Source organism: Alosa pseudoharengus, unplaced genomic scaffold (assembly GCF_046254945.1).
Source record: "Alosa pseudoharengus isolate Yale_2024_CS ecotype anadromous, Long Island Sound unplaced genomic scaffold, YU_APseudo_1.1 YU_APseudo_1.1_scf_24, whole genome shotgun sequence".
NCBI classification, from domain to species: domain Eukaryota; kingdom Metazoa; phylum Chordata; class Actinopteri; order Clupeiformes; family Clupeidae; genus Alosa; species Alosa pseudoharengus.
Window position 1 is genome coordinate 16,028,577 of NW_027468689.1, and position 25,830 is coordinate 16,054,406.

Consider the following 25,830-nt stretch of genomic DNA (forward strand, 5'->3'; position numbering starts at 1 on the left):
GGACCACCTACAAAGTACCCTATGCAAACCTATGACAATACACAAGGCTTTTCCATATTGAAAATATCTACATTTTGCTGCACCCATGTTTGTATGTCTAGTAAAACACTGCACGGTCAGTGTCATCTCTGTGTCTCAATCTGATGTTAAGTGTGCTTGGAAAATCATTTTTTGACATGAAAGTTTATTACCTTTTCCTTGACTGGAGAATTTTTTCTCTAGTCTAGTCAGTGGCTGATTTTGATACTTGATGACACCTTTGAGGAATCAACTCTGTTAAGGCCAACGCCCACTGGCGGTGTCTGACGTGCGTCAAGTAACGCCACCGTTTAGAAAATGATTCTATCTCTTAAGTGTCAAATCCATAGACGAGAATGTCGTCGCCAGTGGGCATTGGCCTTTAGCTGTGTAACGGTCAGGAGAAATGTGTACAAGAGAACAACCACTGGCTCTCCTGTAGTATCCAATAATCTTCTGTCCATAGAAACATGTCTCTATCAAAAACACTCAAAATCATGTACAAACTGTAAAATTAAGAGTATTTAAACAAGGCCGTTACAAATGTCACCAAGTGTTGCTGCAACATCCAGGAAGCTGTTCACAACATCCAAAATGAGCTCAGTGGCACACGAGAGTGCAGTTTGTAAATACTAAAAGGTATATTACATATTCACCAAAAAGGTGCAAATAATTAGGGAAGTAAACATATGGTGGGTTTCTGCAACTGAAATTCTTACACAACACATAGCAGCGTAACGTCAAGTACAGTATTAGTCTCTAACCTGTCGCTAAGGTCCAAAATCACTTGTTGTGCCAGAGTTGAGTTGAGTACAATGTGGATCACGCATTAATAAATTTTATCGATCAAGATCTATTCAAAAGGGTCTTTGAAGTCAGCATTGATTTGAATAGTGACATATCGCTTACATAGTCAACATTTCTGACATGACTTATAAGCCAACAGCTGTACCGTTATTTAAAAACATTAATTACATTCTGCTTGGTTTGCCTTTTGATAGCGAGCCAGCCAAGGAAATGAATTAAATGTGCCGGCTTTGCTCCGATCAAACCTTTACTTCATCTTCAAAAAAAAAAAAAGAAAAAAAAAGAAGATTCGGATGACTAAAGGGAAGTCATAAAACTGCAGACTCCTCTATCAGAATGAACACTTAGCTAATTAGATGGTCCAGTACAAAGCAATCCATTACTCCTGCTCAAATCCATCTTGGTTTGATCTGTATTTCGGTTGTCAGCCATCTCCGTCGTCGTCGTCGTCTCTCTCTCTCTCTCTCTCTCTCTCTCTCTCTCTCTTTCTCTCTCTTTCTCTCTCTATCTCAGCTCTAGGGGGCTGACACTGCCGTCTCGCACATAGGAGTCTCTGCAGCTGGGCCCAGCCTAGCCTGCTTGAGCCTCTCCAGTCCCCACTGTACTCTGTAAGACCCAGAGGGTTGAAGGGTTGGAGGGGGAGAGAGCCGCTCACACACCCCAGACGAGAGCTCTGGTCACTGGGTGACGGGTGTAGTGGAGGAGGAGGCGGGGGACGGCGGCCCGCTCTGGTAGGCTCGCAGGAGGACCTTGTGCTTGGTGGCGGCCTCCACGCGCCGCCTCTGGTGCTCCCCCAGGAACTCCTTGAGGCGCGCCGTGGTGAAGGTGAGCGTCTGCCGGCGCAGCTTCATCAGGTAGGAGTCCTGCAGCCAGCCGTGGGAGAAGCAGTCCTTCGTGGTGGGCCGCGACCTGAGGGACAGACAAACACCAACAGGTTTACTGAAACAAACACAAACACCAACAGGTTTACTGAAACAAACACAAACACAAATAGGTTTACTGAAACAAACACAAACACAAACAGGTTTACTGAAACAAACACAAACACAAACACCAACAGGTTTACTGATACAAACACAAACACAAACACCAACAGGTTTACTGATACAAACACAAACACAAACACCAACAGGTTTACTGAAACCCACAGCTCTGTCTGTTGGCCCCCCACCTCTTGCTGCTGCTCCACAAAAGCACAATTCCACCCATCTTTCCCATCTACTATTTTCCCTGCTTCTTTAGCATGTGAACTGTCACCAGTGAAAACAAACTCATTAAAATTGCACACATTGTCTCCAAGATAATAACCCTCCCCACCCCCACTCTCAGCCTGTCAGACAGAAATGACACAGCCATCACTCACTTAGCACGTACTGTACAATAGCAAAAAACATGGACCAGCCCCTGAATCCATTTTTCACACTGCTTCCATCCGGCCACAGATACTAGAATGATTTAAACCTAAACTGAAACTTGACCTTCATGTTACCATCAATCCAAATATGACATTACATATACTATGGTAATCACGTACCTAAACGTCAAAACATTTATTACAGTGCACTTACATAAGCAATAAATAATGCTATATATATTTCATGTATGTAGATAGATGTAGCCCTACACCTAAGACAAAGTCCCCACACAGCTTATAAAAACAATGCACTACTGTAGAAATTGCACACAAAATTGTAGTGTTAACCAGGTGTCCACCCACCATACTTAATCTTAATTGTGGCTGATTATATTATATTCCCGTATATGGCACTGGTAATGGTATTCTCAGCCTTATCAGACATCGGCCTTTTACACTATTAGATCTGCTGTGTTCTCTCACCAGGGATAGCCATTGAGAGTCTTCTTCAGGAAGGCGGAGGCACTTTGGGACACATTTGGGTACAGCTTTGTGGCGTCAAACTTGGCTGCCAGTATTTTGGTCTCAGTCTGCTTTGGGTCCTTTTCCTGGAAGGGTAGTCTTCCACTCAGCCTGAACAAAAATATGAGTGACAACCCTCATACAATGTAATTCCATGAAAAACTGCAATGCCTACAGGTAATGTATTAAAAACTACAGTGCATCCAGTTAAACACCAGAAGGATTTTGTCAGCACATTTGTTGTTGCAAAATAGTAACTAATGTGTGATTAATTGCATTGTAAATGAGTTTAACAATCTAAGTGGTATACTGAGAAACTCATTTCATACAGTCTTGTATAACTTTCTACTTTCCTTTGTATAACTTGTTTCTTTTTCACTCTGTTTTGTGACTCACATGATGTAGACAAGTACTCCCACGCCCCACATGTCTGCTGGAGGCCCCACCACGTCACCTTTCAGCAGCTCAGGAGCTGCAGAGAGAAACAACATGGCAGCTCATGACACACACCCCCTCCAAAAGTGTCTGTTTGGGTACAGTACCTACTGGTGAGTCATAGCAGGTGGTGGTGGTTATACAAAAGACTAGCACTTCTGTGTCTTCTATAACTATGCAAACATTTCATCAGCATTTTCAGCTGTTTCAATGCATTTTCTATGCAACTGGCATTAGTAAATCAGGGATAAATGACCATTAACTGCATGCATTAATTGTCATAATAAACACAAGCATTAACAACACTAAATACTAGATAGTGTTGAGGTCTGTTTTATTCACATGATGTCATGTTATTGAAGAGATCATTAATGTGAAGTGCAGTCGTTAGCATAAACACACCATTAATGTAACATTATTTATGTCTCTGACACACAGCTTACCAGAGAACTCTAAGGTTGCTAGGTCTCTGCTATAGGTTCTGAGTGTGAGGGGATTAAAACTCTGAGCACTGCCCAAGTCTACGATCTTAATGACGTTCATATTGGTGACCATGATGTTGTCCGGTTTGATGTCAAGATGAAGGATTCGCCGGCTGTGCAGGTACTCCAAACCCTGCAGGATGCCGACCAGATACTGCACAATATCATCCTCAGAGTACCGGAACCTACAGGAGGGCATGACAAAGAGGTCATGCAGAATACAATGTCTGTCGTAACCAGTGTTGGGAGGGTTACTTTCAAAACGTATTCCGTTACAGAATACAGAATACATGCCCAAAAATGTAATCTGTAACGTATTCCGTTACGTTACTCAATCTGAGTAACGTATTCTGAATACTTAGATTACTTTCGCATTGAATTGCATTTTATAAGTGTAGGAATGCGGCCATCAAATCCTGCTTAGGTCTACTAAACAGCCCTATTCTGGTGTGTTCTTCTGTTCCAAATGGCTAAAGTGTTAGACCCACATAGGAGAATGTAAAGGCAACTAAGCTACCTGATACAACTTTAAAATGGCAAGGTGACCACTAAAACTACAGCAGGCGACTAGGCTAATTAAAACAAACAAAATAAATAGGCTACTTTAAGGGCGTAGCCAGAAATTATAATTAAGGTGTGCCTGTGAGATTTTTCGGTGGCATCAACCCAGTACAAGTGAGGGGCGCATATGACAGGTGGAACGCAAATGACTTGTAAATGTAAACACTATGGGCTAGGCAACTGTATATCAGTGCTCTCAAAATGAACGTGATCGCGTAATGACAATCAAAAAACGCACGTTAAAATATGCTAGGCCTACTCGCAAGAATAATTATTCAGAGGCTGCACCATATGATTTTTTAAAACGTAAATGTAGATCTAATTAGAACAAATAATAATCCATAAAGCTATTTTAAGTTAGAATAAAAAACTTAGAATGCAGTGCCTATTTTAGAGATTGGTTTTATTGTAGGTCTAACACGTGAACTAGGCTTTGCTTGTTTAGCAAACTGTGTAACCGATTGGCCGAAGTAGCCTGAGCTATTAATACTTGGGAAAATATCCTTTGAACAGACATCAGGAACCACGATCAGTGAGGAACAGGAGTTACCTCCACTTACTTTACTCCTAATTTGCTGTGCAAACAGTCATTTCAGGGTCTCCGATGACGCGTCCATAATGCGCACTGACTGCGTTTTTAGGCTAGTGCAAGACGGCGGGGCTTGGATTTAAACATGTAAACAATTTGATCTAGATTGCTTTCAGGAGCTTCTGGGAAATGGAGTTCATTAATTTATTCACTCTCTTAATTTATTTATTCACTCTCTTAATTTATTTAGAGAGTGAACAAACTTATGAAACAGAGAAGTATCGTCATGTAATCCATTGATTTCAACAATGTAACTGTATTCTAAATACCAACTATTTAACTTGTAACTGTATCGGAATACAGTTACTCATAATTTGTATTCTGAATACGTAACGCCGGTACATGTATTCCGTTACTCCCCAACACTGGTCGTAACAATGTAAGTCTCTCAATCTGTCAGTCTCTAAGGGCTATATTTTGGGGCACCAGCGCATGGCGTACAGTTCGTTTTTCAGTCGCGCGAAGTTGAATTCGGTATTTTGCACCTTTATTTTTTAAGCATTGCGCCCAGGGGTGTGGCAATTAACAACCTAGGGCGGGCCCTGGCGCGTTGTCTGAAAATAGCTATCATACACCACCTAAACCTGGTCAGAAGTCAATGGCGAGTTGTTCATATGCTATTTTAAGAGCGCATGTCAACAGTCATATTGGCAGGTGCACGAACCATCCTTCTATCATTCATGAACGCACACCAGCGCACGTCCATGCAAAGCATTACAAATTGCACGATTACAATGGGAAACATAATTAGAATAAAGATATTACGAAATACTGTACATCTCATTATGAGTAGTTATTCACCATCATTTGCAAATTGGTAATGACGGTTAAAAGTGATTAGGGGAGAGGCGAGAGACACGTATGGAGCACAGCTGAAGACGCACTGTCACGAGATATAAGCAACTCCTCTGCAGGATAAATGTTGTTTTATTCAGTCATTTGAGCAACATTAGGGTAAGTGTTGCTTTTTCCAGCCTATGTTTTCGATGGTAACCCATTGTCAGTCAATAGTGAAAGTAACTGCATATAACTGTCTTGTCGTTGACTGAGGGTATTTTGGCATTCAACGGCGCATTTGAAGGAGGCTGCTTGCGAGACCGTATGTATGGAATAGTCATTCTTAAACCATGCTTTACTAAAACCTAGCATAGCCTTCACGCATTTGCACTCGTCTATTATTTGAACTCATTGGCAAAGTGAAACTAACTTCACCAAGGAGTCAGTCAACGACAAGACAGTTATATGCAGTTACTTTCACTATTGACTGACAATGGGTTACCATCGAAAACATAGGCTGGAAAAAGCAACACTTACCCTAATGTTGCTCAAATGACTGAATAAAACTACATTTATCCTGCAGAGGAGTTGCTTATATCTCGTGACAGTGCGTCTTCAGCTGTGCTCCATACGTGTCTCTCGCCTCTCCCCTAATCACTTTTAACCGTCATTACCAATTTGCAAATGATGGTGAATAACTACTCATTATGAGATGTACAGTATTTCGTAATATCTTTATTCTAATTATGTTTCCCATTGTAATCGTGCAATTTGTAATGCTTTGCATGGACGTGCGCTGGTGTGCGTTCATGAATGATAGAAGGATGGTGCGTGCACTATATATGACTGTTGACATGCGCTCTTAAAATAGCATATGAACAACTCGCCATTGAATTCTGACCAGGTTTAGGTGGTGTATGATAGCGATTTGTAGACAACGCGCCCGGTCCCTCCCTAGGTTGTTAATTGCCACACCCCTGGGCGCAATGCTTAAAAAATAAATGTGCAAAATAACGAATTCAACTTTCCGCAGGTGAATAACGAATATTACGCCATGCGCTGGTGACCCAAAATACAGCCCTAAATGTGCATAATGTGTGCACAATAATATAAAATACAGATATGCGCACACACACATACACACACACACACACACACAGAGAGAGAGAGAGAGAGTGAAACACACACACACACACACCAACCTGTCAATGAGACTGTAGAGGATCTCCTTCCCTGTGCAGTTCTCGGTGATGAGCACCAGGTAGCGTGGGGTGACGTAGGCCTCGTGGAGAGCCATGATCCTGTCATTGTGCAGCGACTTGAGAGTCTGGTACTCCTGCACCACCTGCTGTTTGGTGTCCTGGTCGTACGACACGATCTTAGCCGTGAACATTTTCCCCGTGGCGTTCTCACGGCACTCACGGATCACTCCAAACCGACCTCTGACAAAACAGTTAAGAAGAGTTAAACACTTGGGGACATTAGTTAAACATGACAACACTGGGGGGCGCTAGTTAAACGTGACTACACTGGGGGGCGCTGTGGCACAACTGGCCACAGCGCCCATACCACATCCGGGTCCAAGTTCCTACGGTAACCTGGGTTCGAGTCCGACCCGGGTCATGTCCCGATCCCACCCCATCACTCTCTCCCACTCACTTCCTGTCTGCCTCTTCACTGTCCTGTCATAAGAAAAAAGCAAAAAAGTCCCCCAAAAACATACTAAACATGACCACACTGCTCATAATCTCTGTATGAGGCAGAAGGTCTGAGCTTCTCTGCCAAAGGCATTTACTTTCACTTTCACACTTCCATCTAAAATGAATTGTGTGAGAATCTAACCTACGACCTGAAGTCCTGTAAGTACTTTCTGTAAATTCTGTAAACACTTCTTAAGCCACTGGTAGCTACTGGCTGAACCAAAGCTTCCTATATTTAATGAGAATTACACTATGAGATAAGGATGGAAATGGTAAGCAGCTCTATACCTTGTCTTTTCATCCAAGAAGGTGTAAGGTTTCTGAGGCACCCCTTGCCTCAGGCTGGACTCACTGGCCTTTGTGGAGGGGTTCACTTGGCCTGTGGGGGTGAGAGGGGTGGGAGTCGTTGGCCCCTCTCCGAAGGGGCTCATGCTGCTTACCAACACTACAGGGGGAGAGACAGGAGTGGGTGCCACGCGCGCGGTGGTGGTTGGCACATACGAGGGCACTGGGGAGATGGGTCTGCAGGGTAGAGGCATGGTGGCAGAAGGGGAGCTGGTGGTGGTGGGCACAGGCTGGGGCACTGGTGGGGTTTGAGTGATGGGCGGCACTACATTCACAGGACTCTTCGGTTTTGGCAGGACCAAAGGCGCTATGGGTTTCACCACGGGTGGCGATTGGGGAGCGGGCGTGACTAGTGCTGTGTTTGTCGCGCTATTAGCTGGCAGAGCTGTCTGTCTCTGCACGTGAGGAATGTTAGTGGGTGACTGGGCATCAGAAGCTCTGCGGGGCGGCCAGACGTGAGGGGTTCTGGTGGCAGAGGACGGGGCAGGAAGAGGAGTGACCACGGGTGGCGTGGTGGGGCTCGCTGTGGCCGCGCGGGACGGGATCTGGACAGGGATCTGAGTGGTAGGGAAGGGTGCTGGGAGAGCCTGTGGCAGTGAGGATGGGGACACGGCAGGCACGGATTTACTGCGCTGGACGACGACGGAGCAGGTTGCCATGGCAGCGCCTGGAGGTGGAGCGGGGACATCTGCCGCAGGAGACTGTGAGGTGGCTTTCCCTTTCACCGGCTTAGTGAACACACTCCTCCCTGTCATGGATGAGGACAAATCATTTTTCAATTCAAGGGTGACATTTAGAAATGCAATCACAGGTAGGAGAGGGGGAGTGTGTACAAATGTATTGAGCTTAGTGAATGCATTGCACTCCCTACCATATAATGCAATATAATAGAAAACTTATTTCAATTCAGTGGGTAATCTATGGCTCATAAACAATCCATATCCACATTCATATTCAGTATGTATTGTTAAAGTGCATATTTTGTGATATTTTCATATCTATATATTTTCATAGTTTCAGTACCTGTGCCTAGGCACACTTTCCCAGAGGTGCTGCTGTATGGTCCCTGGCCTGCCTTGTTGACACAGGCCACTCTAAACCTTAGGGTGTTGCCGGTGGGCAGTTCTGTCACATTGTGGTAACAGTCCATCAAACCCGTAGCAACTATGAGCCAGTTTGTTTCACCTGTCAGATGGAAAATGTCTTTGATGTGAGTTATTGAAGCAATGATTGTAAAGTATTTAGTACAATAAATAAATGTGGTTTCCATTTGTTCTTTTATGTGGAGAAACTAGTGTCCAAAGGTCCAAGAACACAATAAAAACCCTAAAGGCAACGACTGTGTCTCATGAAACATTTTGGGTAGTAATAAAATCAAAAGCCTAACATTTATACTGACATTTATTTTCCAATGAATAGAAGTGTTTCCAGAGACTTGATGGGATTTTAAAGAGCAAGGGTAACGCGGAGCTCAGAGTTTATGACGGAAGCTTACCCTCTGTCCTTCTCTCGAGTGAGTACGTGCACGGGGGTTTGGTGTCCGCCGGTTTCCACAGCACCAGAGCCGTGTTGTTGTACGTCTGAGGAACCTCTGGTGTTCCAGGTCGCTTTGGGACACCTTAAGGAGGCGAACAAAGAGCACATGGAGTACTTTACCAAAAACCTTTTAAGGAACAAAACCAAAGTAGCCGTTGCTGGAACAAATATGACGTGACACTTAAATAAGCCCCCAAAGTTTGAATCAGGAGGATTATAAATAATTTAGTTTGCTTCTTGTATTATTCTTTCATGAAAATATTATATGAAATGTGGAGTAGGAAAACTAAAAAGAAGAGATGCCAATTCTACTGCAGAAATACAATAAATGAATCAAATAAAGCAAGGCTTCTTGTAAGTGGATTCTTGTCAGTGTCTAATGGGAAGTGATTTGAGTCTCTCTGTGCCTCTGCAAATGTTATATCCTTAAAATTCAATTTGACTCAAATCTAATATCGAACCTGATCGGATTATTTTATTCCACGAGAGATTTGATTTTGAAAGTCTGGAGTACAGTTAGGGACTCACAGGCCAGGGAGATGGTGCAGGAGCTAGTGGCCGATGCTAGTGGGTTGGTGGCCACACACTCGTACAGGCCAGCATCCTTTTTGGTAGTGTTCAGGATCATCAGAAGTTGTCTGCCATCTGGACTGGACATCAGGTTCATCCTACTGTCAATCTCCAATGGTTTCTTATCTGGAAAAATAGATTTTACAAATCATCTTATTAAATAAGTCAGTGTAAATATAAAATATTTTAAATATAAATATTTTTTGTGAATTCCAGCCCATTTTAATAACATAGAGAATGATTTTCTCTATAATTTCATAATAATTTAATATTTCTTGGACTGAATCTTGCATTGACTCATTCCAATATCGGGTTATTTCTACAGAGAGAAATAGTATTGTTGTGCTATGGAATGGTTAGTCATGTTCCTACCCTTCATCCAGATGACCTTTGGTAATGGGTTCCCAGCAGGAAGACAGCTGAGCGTCACTGGGTCACCCTCCAGAAGGATGTGATCCCTTAACTTAATGTGGAAAACCGGAGGGAAGTCTGGAAATGAAAGCAATCATCTTATCGATCAAAATACAAAAATTAAAGATTAGCTCTTCTGTAAGAAATTAAGAGAGATGGTGTGTGCAGCTATGTGACAGAGAGCGGCAACCTCGTTTGTCACTTGATTTCTTCTTCTGCACCATCTTATATAAAGGTTGTATTGTATGTATTGTTACGCTACTGTAAGGTCTGCATTTGCTCTGAATGTCAGTCCTCATTTGTAAGTGAGCATTGACATTCATTGTGCAAAAGTAAAACTTTAGATAAAACATCAGCTTAATGAATAAATGCACATAATGCAAACATGAAAATCCTGTACAGCAGAGAGTTTTTTTTCATTGGCAAGAAAGAGGCAGTTGAGCCACCAGAACCCCTCACAGACAGATTTAATTAATTGAATGCCTTTTCTCCTCCTCCTACTTGACTGTGCAAGTTTTCTTCACATTAAACAAATGATAAGGCACAACTAATCATTCCTCACATATAGTACCTGAAGAAGAGCGCGTGTACTCCTGATTTTTAGCTTCCTCTTCCTTGGAGACAGATGATGCAGTGCTTAGCTGGCCGGGGCTTTTGCCTCTCTTGCCTCTTGACAGACCCCATCGATCCCATCTGGAGCGGCGGTCATTCTCTGGTGCTATAACGAACAGAGTTCGTAATGGACAATTATGTTACCCTGAGCAGTGGTTGTCAGTGTTGCATAACATCATTGTTACCATCAAATCATTGTAGACAGCATGGCCACTTTAATACGTTTAAAAAATGTATGGACTTATATAACTGCAATATACGAAACTCATACTCAGTATCTCTGTACAAGAGCATTTAAGGTTGTGTCAAAATGGCCCTGCTTACTCTGAGAAGATTTCAAGTCAGCCTGCGCACTGTTAGTGGATTCCACCGACTCGTTGCCACCTAATTTGCCCGTTTGTTCAGCAAGCTGGTTTTCAGGGATGTCCATCTTCTTCAGACTCGTACCCTCCGACTGAGAATGTCGAAGGCGGGACAGAAGAGGTGTTCTCTTGCCCTCCGGCTTCGGCTCGGTCTCCACCTCCCTATCTTCAGACTGGCTTCGCAGTTTCATGGAGATACCAGCAACCTTGGCTTCAAACTTCTTCTTCATGGCCAGAACTGGCGACTCATCGACCTTCTTCTGATCTGGTTTCGTTTCTTCCGTAGGAGCTTCAGATGCTTCGACATCTGGTTGTGTTGGTTTCAGGATTTTTGTTTCCTTCCTTTCCTCCGATCGACTGCGTATTTTCTCCGAAATGCCTGCCACCTTTGACTCAAACCTGCGCCTCATGGCAAAAACAGGTGAGTCTGGAACCTTCTGCTTATCTCTCTCCGAGACATCCTTCTTTGCTTTCACTTCCTCTTCTGTCTTGATGGGCTCCGTCGCTTTTTTATCCTCGGACTTGCTGCGACCCAGAGCCCAGGACACCCTGCGTTTGCTAGCCGATTCGTCCTTTGACTCGTCCTTTGGCTTCTCCTCCTTCTTGGGAGCGAGAGACGACTTCTTTGCCCGCATGGAGAACCTGCCGATCAAGCCAAGGTCCTTGTCCACCTCCCTGAGGTCCTGGACTGACTTGGATTTCTCCTGAAGTCCTCTGGACACCATCTCCAGAGGAGCCCCGGTGGGCCCAGGTCTATAGATCTCCTCGCCCAGCTTGCGAGGCATGACCGGAGACTTCTCCTCCGACTTAGTCCTAGTCAGGCGCTTCAGGCCGCGAGTTAAAGATGACTCGCGCTTTTTGAACCTCGCCTCGAAAACCTCCTCTGAGTCAATGTCCTTGATGTCGGTTCTGAGAATGGGAGCAAATGGCGTGGCCACTTTGGCGAAGACGGCAGGATGCTCAGGTAGGAGGATAGTTTCAGGGTTGGAGCGAGTCCGTGAATGGGTGGCGGTAGGGACGTGAGGCTGCTTTCCATTGGGTTGCAACCCAGTGATGGTTTGCATCACATCAGCATAAGCCGATTTTTTCTTCTCAGTGGGAGTTGATGCAGACGACTCAACTTCTGACTTCCCTTCACCTTCATTTGAGCTGGAAACCTCCTCAGATTTTGACACAACACTCTCTCTCCTACTGCTGCTTTCAGATTTAATCATAGGAGAAACTACAGAGCTAGAATCCTTCACTGCTGAATATGAGGACAGGGATACATTGTCCTCCTCATGACTTTGAGGGGAAAATTCAGAGATTGTTGTCCCATCTTGTTGTTCCTCATCCATCTTCTCATTTCCCAGAATCCACCTCTCTTCCTGTTTCCTTTCCTGCTGTTCCGGGTCAGGAGTGGGTGGTACAGAGTTAGTCTCAGTGGGAGATTCAGGCCTTGACTCTAGTCTAGTTTGCTCAGTAAGGACAGACATAGATACGGCTTCATGCAGCTTCTGCTCTCCCATCCGGCCTGTCTGAGTGTTAGGGATCTCCAGCGGTGCTCCAAAGCGTCTGTGCAGTGGAGTGGCTTCAGGGTCAACTTGACTAAATGAGGCGCTCTTACGAAACACCTTCGTCTTTGGGGAGCCCTCTGAGGGACTCTCTGTCGAGGATGCCCTCGTCATTCCGCCCATCCTTGCCCTGCGCAAGTTGCGGTCGAGGGACGACGTCCGTCTTTCGTCGTCCACCCCTAGCGTCTCCAGCAGAGGGCCGCGTAACCCGCTCATCTTCTTGTCCACGGATCCGCCCCGGAGGAGCCTCTGCCTCATCAGCTCCAGTTTCAGGGCGTAGTCCTCCTGGCTCAGCTTCCCCGGGCCTGGACTTGGGCTCCGTCTGGGTAGCTCCATGGAGACGGCCTTTTTAAGGCTACAGCTGCCTTCCTCGGCCTCCTCTGCTGTAGCGCCCTCTTCTGGTGAGACGTGAAGGAGCAGGGCACTGTCGGCTGAGCTACCTCTGCGCATTGTTGCCCTCCTGGACTTGATCCGTGCCTCCTCAGCCTCCACACTCGACCCTCTCTGAAGAGGCTTCCTGGGCTTCTCCCCTTCCGTACCCACCTCTTCAGACTCCCCATCTTTCCCAGGCACTGAGGGCTCACACTCCATCGGTTCCACACTGTGATGGTTCCCTTTGGCCGGTACGACACCATCCGAAACATCGTCCTCCCCTGTGATCTCAGTGAGGGACATCCTGGAGCCCGAGAACACCATATTCATAGGCATGGGGATAAAGGGAAGCTCATCGATGTCCCCATCAGAGTCGGAGGAGGACGATGGTGGTGGCGAACTCTCCTTGAGATGTCTGGACACAGCAATAGATGTGTGCTTGGAGGAGTCATCCAGCAGCTCAGGGATGGCTCTCATCACCATTTTGGACTTGTAGCTGATGAGTGACCTCTAACAAGAAATAAAAAATAAAGAAATTGCTTTAGCACAAGCAAGAAAAGTCTGTAAATTAAATTTCTCCTTGAGTGAGCACAAATGAATATGACTCAAGCAGCATCCACTATCTCACCTGCCACTTTCTTCTTGCCAGGACCTGTTTATGTAATGCTGTACTGATACTCTTCCCCTTAGTCAAGGTCTTCAAAGGATAGAAAATCTAATTTAGCTTGCAAATAATTGGATTGATGTCAATAAATCAGAACAGCATACATATTTCAACATATCTACCTTAAACCAAGGATGCCGAAGACCCTCAGTTGTGTCTGGTCTCCTAGGAAATAAAAGGATGATTAGAAATTTAAGAGGAAGAAACAATTTGAAAAAAAGGTTAATTACTCGAACATAATTCATTAAAATTTGATTCATTAATAAACAGACTCACAGCCTGTCTAAAACCAGCAGCTTGATGACAAATCCTTTGGCTTCTCTGCACAAATCAGCAAACATGTTCTCCTCGAAAGCCACATTGTAGTTCCTGATGTTGAGTAGTGTTTCACGGTCATTCTCCGCAGCAAATGGGGACACACCTGTGAGGCTATAAGATTACACAACCTCTCAGTAAATCCTTATCCCTTATCCCTATCGACATTTTGCTGTGGCTTTGGCTGTGTAGTGATTACTGAGACAGATTGGTATTGTGTGCACACACTAATTTGATTTTTCGTTTGGCAGGAAATTCAATATTGATTTTGTAAAAAGGGCATATAAACCAATGACACAACAATAATTAACGTACCATAAATAGGCTATAACTCCGACGGGCCTGCGAAGAGAGATGAATTGCATTAGAATCGAGAAATAAAAAACATTTTTTGGCCTTTGAAAAGAGGTGACTAATGTAGTGTGGGACTGTGTCAGATGGATTAAATGTCTTACCAGATATCTGTTGCCTTGGAAATGGGTGTTTGGCTCACAATCTCCGGAGCAACAAATTCTGGAGTGCCATACTTGCTGTACTGTGGCTCGTTGGGAGTGAGCTTCAAAGCGCTGCCAAAATCACAGATTCGAATCTGGTCACTGTTACGATCAGCCATGAGAATGTTCTCTGGCTGTGAGGAAGGAGAAAAATGGCAACTTTGAGTCCAAATGGCCCTAAATGGCAACTTTGAGTCCAAATGGCCCTAGACCACTCTGATTTTCATTCCTATATTGTTGATGCAGTTGTTGCAGTAGTCCACAGACATGTTTGATTTAGTGAACATCCAAGAAAAGGTTTAATACATCAGCAATCCTTAGATTTACATCGAGGCTAGTTCATAATAGCAATTGATTCCTAGATTCTAAATACTGGATTGGTCAATACTTCATCAATTGTTCAATAGTCGATATGAACTAAAATGTTTCACCCAGTGCTTTACCTTGATGTCAAGATGAATGATATCATTATGGTGAAGATAATCAATACCTTCTAGTATTTGCCTGATTATGGAACGGACCTGCAAAAAGGTTGAGGTCAGTTTTCAGTGGTCAGCTGTTTCATATGATTTATGTTTTTGCTCCATATAAAGACACTAAGCAGAAACAGTACAATAATTATGAATAGCGTTGGAGAAAGCAAACCTCTGATTCCATAATGGTGGTCCTCTTTGTCAATCTTTCAAGCAACTCATCATGGCATCTTTGGTGAGTTAAAGGGAGAACATCACTGTGTAGAGCACATTTATTGTCATGTGGACAGTTACAATGTACACTAAATATTTAAATTATTATAATTTATTTATTATCGGTTAAACTATAATTATTGCAGTGAACATTCGTCACCCCATACTTTATAATAGTAAGCCAAGGGCAAAATAGAAATGAGGTCTAAATGGAAAACATTCTATGGTATAAATCATATATAATGGAGCAAAGAAATTAACCTTTTATACCTAAAAACCTTGTAATTGTGTAAAAAACAGATAAGGATACAGTTCTGTGATGAGCACAATCACATTTTTCTTTTCGAAAGCATCATGAAAGTAGAGGATCCGTTCGTGGTCCAGTTCTGAGAGCAGAGACATCTCCCGCAGGGCAGAGGCTTTCCTCTTCGCTCGAGCTGTGATGAATTTAGCTGCGTAATCTCTCTTCGCAGCTTTGAGTGTTACCCGCTTCACATAGGAAAATGCCCCCCTACAGCCACAGCACAAGTTCACAGACATGCAAGACGTCACAGCAGAATGCACTGTCCTTTGGAAAATTAGTCAGATCTTTTGTGCAGGAAAAGGTATGTTCATAGCTGAAACTTTGTGTTACAGTTTACTGAGCAAGGATTGTGTTTATAATGTGTTTACTGTTTATAACTGTTTATATAATAAAAAAAAATCCATCAAATCATTCATCATTGGCCTCACCTCCCGATCTCCTTGTGAATGTCATAATAATCTGTTAGTCTCCGCATTCTTCTCAAGATAGTCTCTTCATCCTCCATTGGCTCTTCCACTACTTTCTTGGCTGGGTTATTTGGAATAACATTAAAGGTGCAGTCAGCAGCGATCGTACGCAATTTCAAGCCCATAACAGTTTTTGTCACATTCAACAATTATCTCCTCTTGACCTCTAGCTGCCCATTCTGTGAGTATACACTGTTAAAAAAAAACAGGCTCCAAAAACTGGAAACAAAATAAAATGGGGGCAAACAAAAACGAAACCCAGCATGGAGTTTCTCTGGGTGTAGGAGTGAGCTACGTCTCTGGTGTGTGTTTCATTTGGTCTTCGGTTAAAATGTACAGTAATGTAGGCCTATGTTTTTTTGGACAAAAGCGTCTGCTAATAAATGTAAATATAAACATAAACACAAACAAATGTGACCTCCTGCGCAATAGCTGACTGCACCTTTAAATGTGATGTGAAAGAAACAGTAAGAATTTAGTTATATGACAGATTATGATACCCAATCAGTGCCTTCTGTGTAAAATATTGGCCAATTATGAATGCCAGTGTAACGATGACAGGTAGTTATCAAAAGGCAGACTACACATAAACAAAAAAAAAAACATCCTGATATTGACTCTCCACTTATAACTGGATTCCAAACATAAGATATCTGCCATTACCTGTGCGCACGGTGAGCTCTGCCTTGCAGCTCACCGACCCGGCCAGGTTCTTGGCCATGCAGGTGTAGACCCCTGAGTCCTCCTCTCGAGCATTGAGCACCACCAGTGAGCACTCCCTGTCGTCGTACACAAAGGTGAAGTGGCTGCTTTCCGCCAGAAGTGTGTTGTCCTGTAATCAGTGAAGAATTAGCAGTGTTAGTGACTTGATGTGGATATTCCATATTGAGTAACATCCATAGCCCTGACATATTGTTATGTGAACCAGTCAACACCATGTACCAAAGTGTAACAACCTAGCATGCACAATATATTAAATTCTATTTCATAGACTATAGTCCAATAATTTCTATGTATATCAATGTCACATATAATTGGATGTTTGCCATGAAAATGAATCTGAATCTCCCAGATGGGGAAATGTTCTCTCTAATCTTGAGGGACTCACTTTATACCAGAGGATATCCGGATCTGGCTTTCCATCGACGACCACTGCAAACCTTGTTGTCTCACCCACACACACATCCAGGTCCTCCATGATGCTCTCAAAGGCAGGGGGCGCTAGAGAGTAAACAAGTACATTCCCTATTTACATGGCTCAAAACTTTCGAGCATGGTTCAAAGCATCTAAGCATCCTTCAAATGGAACAGGGTAGTTGGGTGAAGGGGGGAGGGGTGCTTGATTGAGTCTGGGAGTGAACATTTCACAGTCTGGAAAGTCTAAATGGATGATATCAGTTTATGGGGTAAGATACAAAGCTGGGATTTGGAGCTAGGACTTGATATTACCTGCGAGGATCAGTTGTGCATGGCAGATGTCACTGCCGTATGCGTTGCTCACGATGCAGGTGTACTGGCCCACGTCACCAACGCGCACCCGCATCAGTTTCAGGGAGTGCTGATCGTCATCTGGCATGCTCATCTCACACACACCAGGCTTGTGAAGCAATATGGCCCCCCTCCTACACACACACACACACACACACACAGAGAGACACACACAGACACAGACACACACAAACATACACACACACACAAAAAAGAATGGAAATTGTTGATCAAACTATATATGATATATACAGTCTTTTTTATTAGCCTATAAAAATGTACTTTGTATGTATTAAATGTATTGACCTTTCTGGGATCAATAAAGTTTCAAATCAAATCTAAAAGAGGTGGGTCTGCATACTTTTTTATAATCCCATTTTCACTTTCATTTCACTTTCAAATACTTTCAAATTATTGAAAAACTAGATGTACCGCAGAGCAGTACAAAATCCAGCCAGCACATTTTTTCCACAAAAATAAATCATCTTGCCTGTTCATAATTCTGAGAAATTCTTGAATTGTGTGCATGTGTGCGTGTACACGTTTATGTTTATGTGTGTGTGTGTGTGTGTGTGTGTGTGTGTGTGTGTGTGTGTGTGTGTGTGTGCGTGCTTGTGTGTTTGCCTGCGTATGTGTGTTTGTGCATGTGCATGCATGCGTACATATGTCTACTGTGTGAGTATGTGTCATACGTATGATTACTGTGAATGTATGTGTGTGCGTGTGTATCTGTTTATGCACATGTGTGCACATGGAATGGGTTAACATGCCCCCTTAAGACCAACATACAAAAAAAAGGTGGACCTCCTAGGCCCTACGGTTCTCGAGATATTCACAGAAAACTGTCTCCGGCCACCTACAGGCCAGTTGGTGTATAGTAACATAAATGAATTTATTGTGTGGCCCCCCATGAACGGAATTCCACGAAACTTGGCGTGCATTCAGAGGGTGTCATAATGATATACACTTCCAATTTCGTGCAGTTTTGACTATGTTAGGTCACAGATACCTGCGATTACAACACCTCATTTTTACTTTTTTGTGTTTAACTAGGTGGCGCTATACATGAAATGAGTGGTTATGGAATGGGTTGACATGGCCCCTTGAGATCAACATACAAAAAAAAAATGGTCCTCCTAAACCTTACGGTTCTCGAGATATTCACAGAAAACTGTGTCTGCCCTACCCTCCTTTCGGGGGGTGCAGTCCAGCGGGGGGGCTACAGATCAAAACGAAAAACGATGGTTCCATCCAGCTTCGCTGCGCGGCGGTCATAATAAATGCTGGCATGTTTTTTGAACATTGTCATTCTTTTGATATGTGCACTACCATTCATCAATTTTAATATCTAATAATGATCATCTTGCCTTTTCCAGCTGACTGTTGCTTGAACGTGGTTAAGAGTGATGGTCATGCTGGCCGGCTGATTCTCCACAGCATACACTGTGTCCGGCTTGTCCAGAATTTCTGGGCCTCTTCGCAAATACTGGCCTGAGAAAACACCAGTCCCATAAAAACAGATATATATTTTTATTATTTATGCTTTATATGAGAGACCTTGTGTATAAAAATAACAGTGCTTTAAACCCCTTCACACACCCCCTCACACACACACACACACACACACACACACACATACCTCCTCACACACACACACACACACACACACACACACACACACACACACACACACACACACACACACACACAAAGTACCTCTGTCGATGAGCTGAACAAGGTCTGTTGGTGGAGATGGCTTGCTGAAAGCTTTTCCAGTCCCTGCCAAAACTCTGAATGCGTAGCGCGCTCCTTTGGAGAGGGAGGCCACCACGTAGGATGTTTCTCTCAGGTTAGACGCTATGATGGTCCACTGGATAGAGCCCAGGGCTTGTTGTTGAACCGCATACAACAAAGAGTTGGGATCTGATGGGAAACATTCACCAAAAACAAGCTGAGTCACTCTCCCAGAAGGACACGTTAATTTCAGGGGGAAAAAAAGACTTGAGGCAAAGTAAACACATCAAGAAATGATTTCAATGTTTTGAAACAGAACATTTTTGAATTTGAAGCATATCCAACCTGATTAATTAACCTGATCTTCTTGGTCTCCTATGGATTATCTACAGATGTTCAGATTATGCACTGGTACTCTATTAACTGTAGAAGAAAACAAAAAAACAATAATTTACCAATAGATGGATCCAGGTTCTTGGGTCTGCTCCATCTCAGGGTGATTGTTCTTCCAGTGATGGCCTCAATCACAGGTGGACCATCTGGGGGCTCTGGAAGGATGTCTGCAGACAAAATATACTACAAATGAGCATATGCCCTCCTAAAGCATTGTAGTCTAATGCTTTAGTCTGTATTAGCATCATGGTTCAGGCCAAGCCATAACATGCTCTTGTGAAATTCTGTCCCCTTGCACATACAGATACAACTATACCATCCTGCAGATTGCATATATGCACAATACATTAGGATTGGATTATACCTTGTCATTACTTTGTGAATTGATACAACGAAATAGAATCATGTACAATCTATTTTAACTGGGTGTTGGTTAAAAGCTTACAAAGCTTAAGTACACCCGCAAGTTATGGACTGAATTGGACACCATATAGCTCCCATAAGGCTTTGGGAGCTATAAGGTGTGTTGTCCATTCCATACCTTGATTATGACTCTGTGAATGACCATGTCTTTACCTGCCACATAGAGATGGGCGTAACAGGCAGCCTTCCCCACCTTGTTGGAGATGACACTTTTATAGACGCCATTGTGACCGTGGCACACGGAGCGAATGACCAGACTGTGGACATCCCTGTCTGAATGAGACAAGAGATCAGAGAGATCAAAAGGATGAAAGTACCACACAGTGAGGGCAACAAATGTGAATGCATTTCAAGCCAATTCCCTGGATTTACTGACTCATAACATAAGCAATGGGGGAAAAACAGAAAACAGAATAAATTACTTAAATCTACAAAGTGGGAGAGAAATCAATACTATTTTTTTCTACTTTCTGGGACCTTGAAGATATAATATTTCTCAACATTGAAACTTAGAAGAATTTTTAAACATGAGTTTTAACAGGAAAGAGGAACATATGTATTATATATGCAAACAATTTCCAACAAATGACCTTGAAGAGTAATATCTTGCACAGTGCAATAACTTCAACCTGTATCTGCTTTTTTAGTTGCTACAAGTGAGTGTGACAGAAGATACTTTTTAATTATTAATTAATTATATCTCCCAAACAGCTCCCAAAGAGCTAATCGTGGACTTCAGGAAGTCTAAAGCTAGCACACACACCTCCATTCTGATCAACAAGACTGACAGCTTCAAGTTTCTCGGTGTCCATACTGTATCTCTGAGGACCTCTCTTGGACCCTCAACTCCTCTACCTTGATCAAGAAGGCTCATCAGCGTCTCTTCTTCCTGAGGAGACTTAAGAAGGTCCACCTGTCTCCTCAGATCCTGGTGAACTTCTACCACTGCACCATCGAGAGCATCCTCACCCACTGTGTTACAGTATGGTATGGCAACTGCTCTGCCTCTGACCGGAAAGCACTGCAGAGGGTGTTGAAAACTGCCCAACGCATCACCGGTTCCTCACTCCTCTCTATCGAGACCATCCAGGGCAAACAATGCTTGCATGAGGCGTGCAGTATCATCAAAAACTGTTCTCACCCCAACCACAGACTGCTCACCCCACTCCCCTCCAGGAGGAGTTAGAGGTCTCTCCGCACCCAAACCAGCAGGTTCAGAGGAAGCTACCTACTGAACTCTAGCTCTGCATATCAACAAACTAAGCCCCCCCACCAGATGCCTCCTTGCCTGTGCCTGTTGAGGTGTCCACGACCATAGCAACCTTGATAGGGACAACAAGGAGGCGGACATTGTGCAGACTTTTGCCATCAACAACAGCCCTCTCTCACCCGAACAATTGCCTGTTGAGGTGTCCCTCAAACCTTGACAGGGACGAACATTCTGCGGACATTTTTGCCCCCCCCTGGACAATTGACTACCATATCCCACCCATAGTGCATTTGCTTTTTTTGCACTTCTAGTTAGACACAAACCGCAAACTGCAACTTCGTACTTGTACTCTGCACAATGACATTGAAGTTAAATCTAATCGAATCAAATATTGTTATTTGATTGTTTTATTGTTTTACCATGACATATGTCCATCCCTCCCTAAATGTAGGCCCATACGTCTACTCAGGACATTGCTGTAGATGAGCTCAATGCCCTGATCTAACTGAATAAACAACCAAAGCTGATAGTGAGACACAGAGACTGAGTAGGGTCTCCAGAGTGCCCTTACACTGGGTCATCTTCCGGTCGTCCGTGCTGTCGATCTTCTTGCCGTTGTGGTACCAGCTGATAGTGGGGTAGGGCATGCCAGACACCTTACACTTCAGCACTGCCTCCTTGCCCTCCACCACCTCCACGTCCCGCAGAGGCGTGATGAAGTCCGGCATTGTCCTCCGCTCCACCTCCGACTCCAGGACCTCCGGCTCCTCAGGAATGGAAGGCATCTTCTCCAACTTTGCCCTGGGAAGAGGGGAGATAAACCAAAGTAAGGATGAGTTTAGAAAGAGGAGAGGCCAAAAGTAAGTAGTTCAAAAAGAAGTACTGAGAGAGAGAGAGAGAGAGAGAGAGAGAGGTACACACCTAGAATTGTCTTTCATGCAGAAAAATGTAATTGGATAAACATAAAAGATATGTAACATCAGCACTATATTTTATATGCACCATAAGTGAAGGAGGTTGGCTTAGTAACACAGCTATACAGCCAAACCATATATCTTCTAATTTAAACTCAGCTCAATTATTTGACAAAGAGGTATACGTTTTAGGAAGTAAAAAGTGCTGCACTGACAAAACTAGAGAATGGTGGGGGGAATGGAAGAAGAGAAAAGAGAGAGAGAGAGAGATGAAAAGTGAGAGAGCAAGGGAGAGAAATAGAGAAGAAAGTGAAAAAGTGATTATGAAAAAATGTGCAGGACCCACCTATTTTTGATTAGATTAGATTAGACTAGACTAGACTAAATTAGATTAGATTAGATTAGATTAGATTAGAAAGCCATACAGTAAGTGAAAGCCAACTTGTGTGAATGCGTTGACATTTACATTTTACATTTACATTTAGTAATTTAGCAGACACTTTTATCCAAAGCAACTTATGACAATTATATTACAAGGGCCATTGACCCCGGGTTAAGTGCCTTGTTCAAGCAAGGGTACAACGATGGAAGCAACTTTTCTGGGTACTGCATGCTCCTTAGCCACTACGCTACCACCACCCCAGTTTTACATCTTATGTGCACCATACGTAGTATGTATGTATGTAAGTAAGTATGGTGTGTATACGGTAAGTGGGTAAGTAATGTATGGCAAGGGGGCGGGGGGGAGTTTGGGGTGTTGCAGCAGCTCCTACATGTGTGATGAGATGGCTGGTCGGGGCTCCTGCACATAGAGCTCTGCTGTGCTGTCTGTGTCACCATGGATATTATGGGCTGTCGCCGTGTAGAAGCCCTCGTCCTCCTGGGTCACCTGTGTGATGATCAGAGAGTGGCGGCCCCCTTCATTCAGGATGCGGATGTTGTCAGTCTCCTGCAGAGGGTTTTCTGATGGAGGCCAAGAGTTGGACATAAACATAGTTTCTGTTTATACAAAAGGTATGCTAAATGACATGCTTTCAGGTCAAACGTGAAAAGAAAGGTGGGTATGGATAGCTAGGTATGGATTAGCATTAAAACTGTAATTAAAAATACTGAAATAATTATAAACGTGATAAAATATACTACAATATACAGTAACTGTGATATAAGTACTATTTTAACTAATTGGACCACACTGGATCATATAGTGTACATTATGGCATTCAATATTCTTTAACAAGGGCTTTCTAAGCAGGAATACGTCCTATCTTTACAAAAAGGTCAAAGTGGAAATGTGACACCTCTCCTCACCCAAGTGGCTCCATGTCACTTCAGGAGGCGGTGACCCGCTGACCTTGCAGTCAAAGCGGGCGGTGCGACCCTCGATGACCTCAAGGACATCCAGCTTGCGTGTGAACAGGGGCTCCCTAGAGGGACTGACTCTGAGACTGGCACTGCTCACCAGCTCCTCTGAGCCCACAATACAGAGAGAGAGAGAGAGAGAAACAGTGAGAGAGTGAGAGAGTGAGAGAGAATGACACAGACAGAGAGAGAATGACACAGACAGAGAGAGTGAGAGAGAGAGAATGACAGACAAAGAGAGAGAGAGAATGACAGACAGAGAGAGAGAGAGAGAGAGAATTATACAAAATGGAAAGCCATAGAGAGACTGCTGTTGGAGATTATTCAAGGGCTTTCAGTCTTTAATCAGTGTTGACACTGTTTTAATGGCAAAATGGATGGCCAGCACCTGACCCAATAAAGCCCAATTTCCCTCTACATCTGTGACTCAATTACTGTATATTATATCATATTATATCATATCATATTATTTACCTTTAGCTGAGCTGAGTTTGCAGGTGTAGGTCCCACTGTCGTCCTCGTGTACTGAGCGCAGCAGCAGGCGACACCTCCGCCCATCAAAGTGCATCTTGCAGTCCAGCAGTGCAGGCTGAATCAGTTTCCCATTGCCCAGCCAATCCACATCCACTTCCTGTGGGCCAACCATGTGACACTCAAACAGGGCCGTCTCGCCGGCCCTCACTGACACGTCCTGCACCGGTATGTTGATGGCCAGGGCAGGCTGACCCGAAGGTGCTGGAGAGGACAAGAGAAACCAAAAAACATCAGCCTGTACCAAGAGAGTAGTCAGTCACAGCCTGTACCCAGAGAGTAGTCAGTCACGCCTGGTAAGCTGCAATGGACAAATAAAGTCCAAGCCTGTGATGTAAATTTATTAATTGTAAAGATGGTGGCCACACTATGCATTTGCTGCGGTATGCAAGTGTCTTACTCAAATTGATAAAGTATTATTAGACTTGCAATAATATACAATGAACATTCAATTATTATAAATATAATAATATTTATATATATATATATATAATGTTCTTATAAATTAGAGCATTAAATTAGACCTTATAAATTATACCCAAGGAAACTACTTAGGGTAAAAGAACACACTCTGTGGTGATTGGCTATCGCCTCTGTGTAACCAGCTGTGTGGCTGTGGAATTTGATGTGGAGTATATTTTAGTTCCTCATACCAGAAACCTCCAATCTGCACTCTTTCTGATTAGTGCCGTATTCATTGATGATCTTGCAGGTGTAAACTCCGGCGTCTGACTTCAGTGCAGATTTGATTTTCATCTCATATTTTCCCTCTGGCCGTTCCTGAACAACATGGCGGCTGTCAGTTTTAATTGCTACCCGGTCTCTCAACCTGTAAATAAAAAAATCAATATGCCACGAAGGTTTCCTCAAATGTGTTAACAACCTTTTGTTTGATTTAAACAAAATAACAACATAGGTATAGCCAAGATATTTTGGCAATGCAATCAAATGTACATTACTATAACATTACATTGCATAAAATGTACATTACTATAACATTACATTGCATAATGTAACTAGCATGAATTTGTTACTACAGTATATAACACATAATAATGTATTTTGGCCATATGTAATTACATCTAATAAGGTAATATGTAACATGTACTGTAATTACATGTGTAATAGCTTATATGAAATGATGACTCACCAGTACACCATGGGTTTGGGTTGTCCACATACATGAACTGACATGGTCACCTCCTGTCCCTCTACCACAGCCTGGTCACCTGAGGTTACCTGGTCATTCATACAAACATGAATGAACAAGACCATTATTTTTTCATGAGAAGCAATTCTCTAGTGGGTAGAGCAACATCTACTACAAATAATGGATACGGTTTTGAATGTGAGATAAAAACGACTTTCAGACTGTACATTCCCAGTTAAAACAAGGAACCAAACAATCATGGATTACCCCATTTTAACCTTATAAGTTCATTGCCAAAAAACAGAGGGGAAAATCGTTCCAAAGCAGTTCATTCTTATGAATCAAATCTTTTCACCATCATGAATAACTTAGGTCTTTTATTGGAGTGCATTAGCTGTCACAGATGAAAAGTGCATTCTTCTGTGGAGTGCATTAGCTGTCATAGAAAAAAAAATTTTTTCCTGAAAAGCACTAGCAGAGTACTAGAAAGTACTTTGAGTACCTGGAAAGAAGGGGGCTCTTTAAAAGGGGACAGTGCTGTCCTCTGGGACCAGGGGGCATTGTCCAGTTCCATAGCCTCTTCCAGGGGGCTCAGGTACTCCTCATCAGAGAGGACAGGGCTGCCTGGGGGATCCAAAGGAAGACTCAGTTTCCCACGATGCCCCTGGACTGGCTCTGGGAGTGGACATATG

At 43.4% G+C, this 25,830-nt stretch overlaps 1 protein-coding gene across 1 annotated transcript in view; it reads right to left on the reverse strand.

The window, feature by feature from the left end:
- Positions 1-1,467: 1,467 nt before the first annotated feature.
- The window catches only part of spega (striated muscle enriched protein kinase a), a 50,002-nt gene continuing 25,639 nt past the window's right edge, over positions 1,468-25,830 (reverse strand). Inside the window, exons 10-44 of the mRNA XM_076302472.1 lie at positions 25,641-25,813; positions 25,139-25,227; positions 24,642-24,817; positions 23,932-24,192; positions 23,407-23,565; positions 22,872-23,061; positions 21,756-21,985; positions 20,128-20,247; positions 19,614-19,718; positions 19,141-19,347; positions 18,792-18,915; positions 17,386-17,558; positions 17,045-17,157; positions 16,600-16,768; positions 15,898-15,997; positions 15,476-15,676; positions 15,125-15,182; positions 14,923-15,000; positions 14,441-14,613; positions 14,301-14,327; positions 13,947-14,099; positions 13,793-13,835; positions 13,635-13,703; positions 11,044-13,516; positions 10,679-10,825; positions 10,069-10,185; positions 9,655-9,822; positions 9,086-9,208; positions 8,614-8,775; positions 7,534-8,338; positions 6,748-6,987; positions 3,580-3,803; positions 3,098-3,173; positions 2,663-2,812; positions 1,468-1,734 (exon numbers count right to left, since the gene is read on the reverse strand). Coding sequence (XP_076158587.1) covers positions 1,503-1,734; positions 2,663-2,812; positions 3,098-3,173; positions 3,580-3,803; positions 6,748-6,987; positions 7,534-8,338; positions 8,614-8,775; positions 9,086-9,208; positions 9,655-9,822; positions 10,069-10,185; positions 10,679-10,825; positions 11,044-13,516; positions 13,635-13,703; positions 13,793-13,835; positions 13,947-14,099; positions 14,301-14,327; positions 14,441-14,613; positions 14,923-15,000; positions 15,125-15,182; positions 15,476-15,676; positions 15,898-15,997; positions 16,600-16,768; positions 17,045-17,157; positions 17,386-17,558; positions 18,792-18,915; positions 19,141-19,347; positions 19,614-19,718; positions 20,128-20,247; positions 21,756-21,985; positions 22,872-23,061; positions 23,407-23,565; positions 23,932-24,192; positions 24,642-24,817; positions 25,139-25,227; positions 25,641-25,813 — 8,108 coding nt within the window. The 3' untranslated portion in view covers positions 1,468-1,502. The remainder of the gene's footprint in view (positions 1,735-2,662; positions 2,813-3,097; positions 3,174-3,579; positions 3,804-6,747; positions 6,988-7,533; positions 8,339-8,613; positions 8,776-9,085; positions 9,209-9,654; positions 9,823-10,068; positions 10,186-10,678; positions 10,826-11,043; positions 13,517-13,634; positions 13,704-13,792; positions 13,836-13,946; positions 14,100-14,300; positions 14,328-14,440; positions 14,614-14,922; positions 15,001-15,124; positions 15,183-15,475; positions 15,677-15,897; positions 15,998-16,599; positions 16,769-17,044; positions 17,158-17,385; positions 17,559-18,791; positions 18,916-19,140; positions 19,348-19,613; positions 19,719-20,127; positions 20,248-21,755; positions 21,986-22,871; positions 23,062-23,406; positions 23,566-23,931; positions 24,193-24,641; positions 24,818-25,138; positions 25,228-25,640; positions 25,814-25,830) is intronic.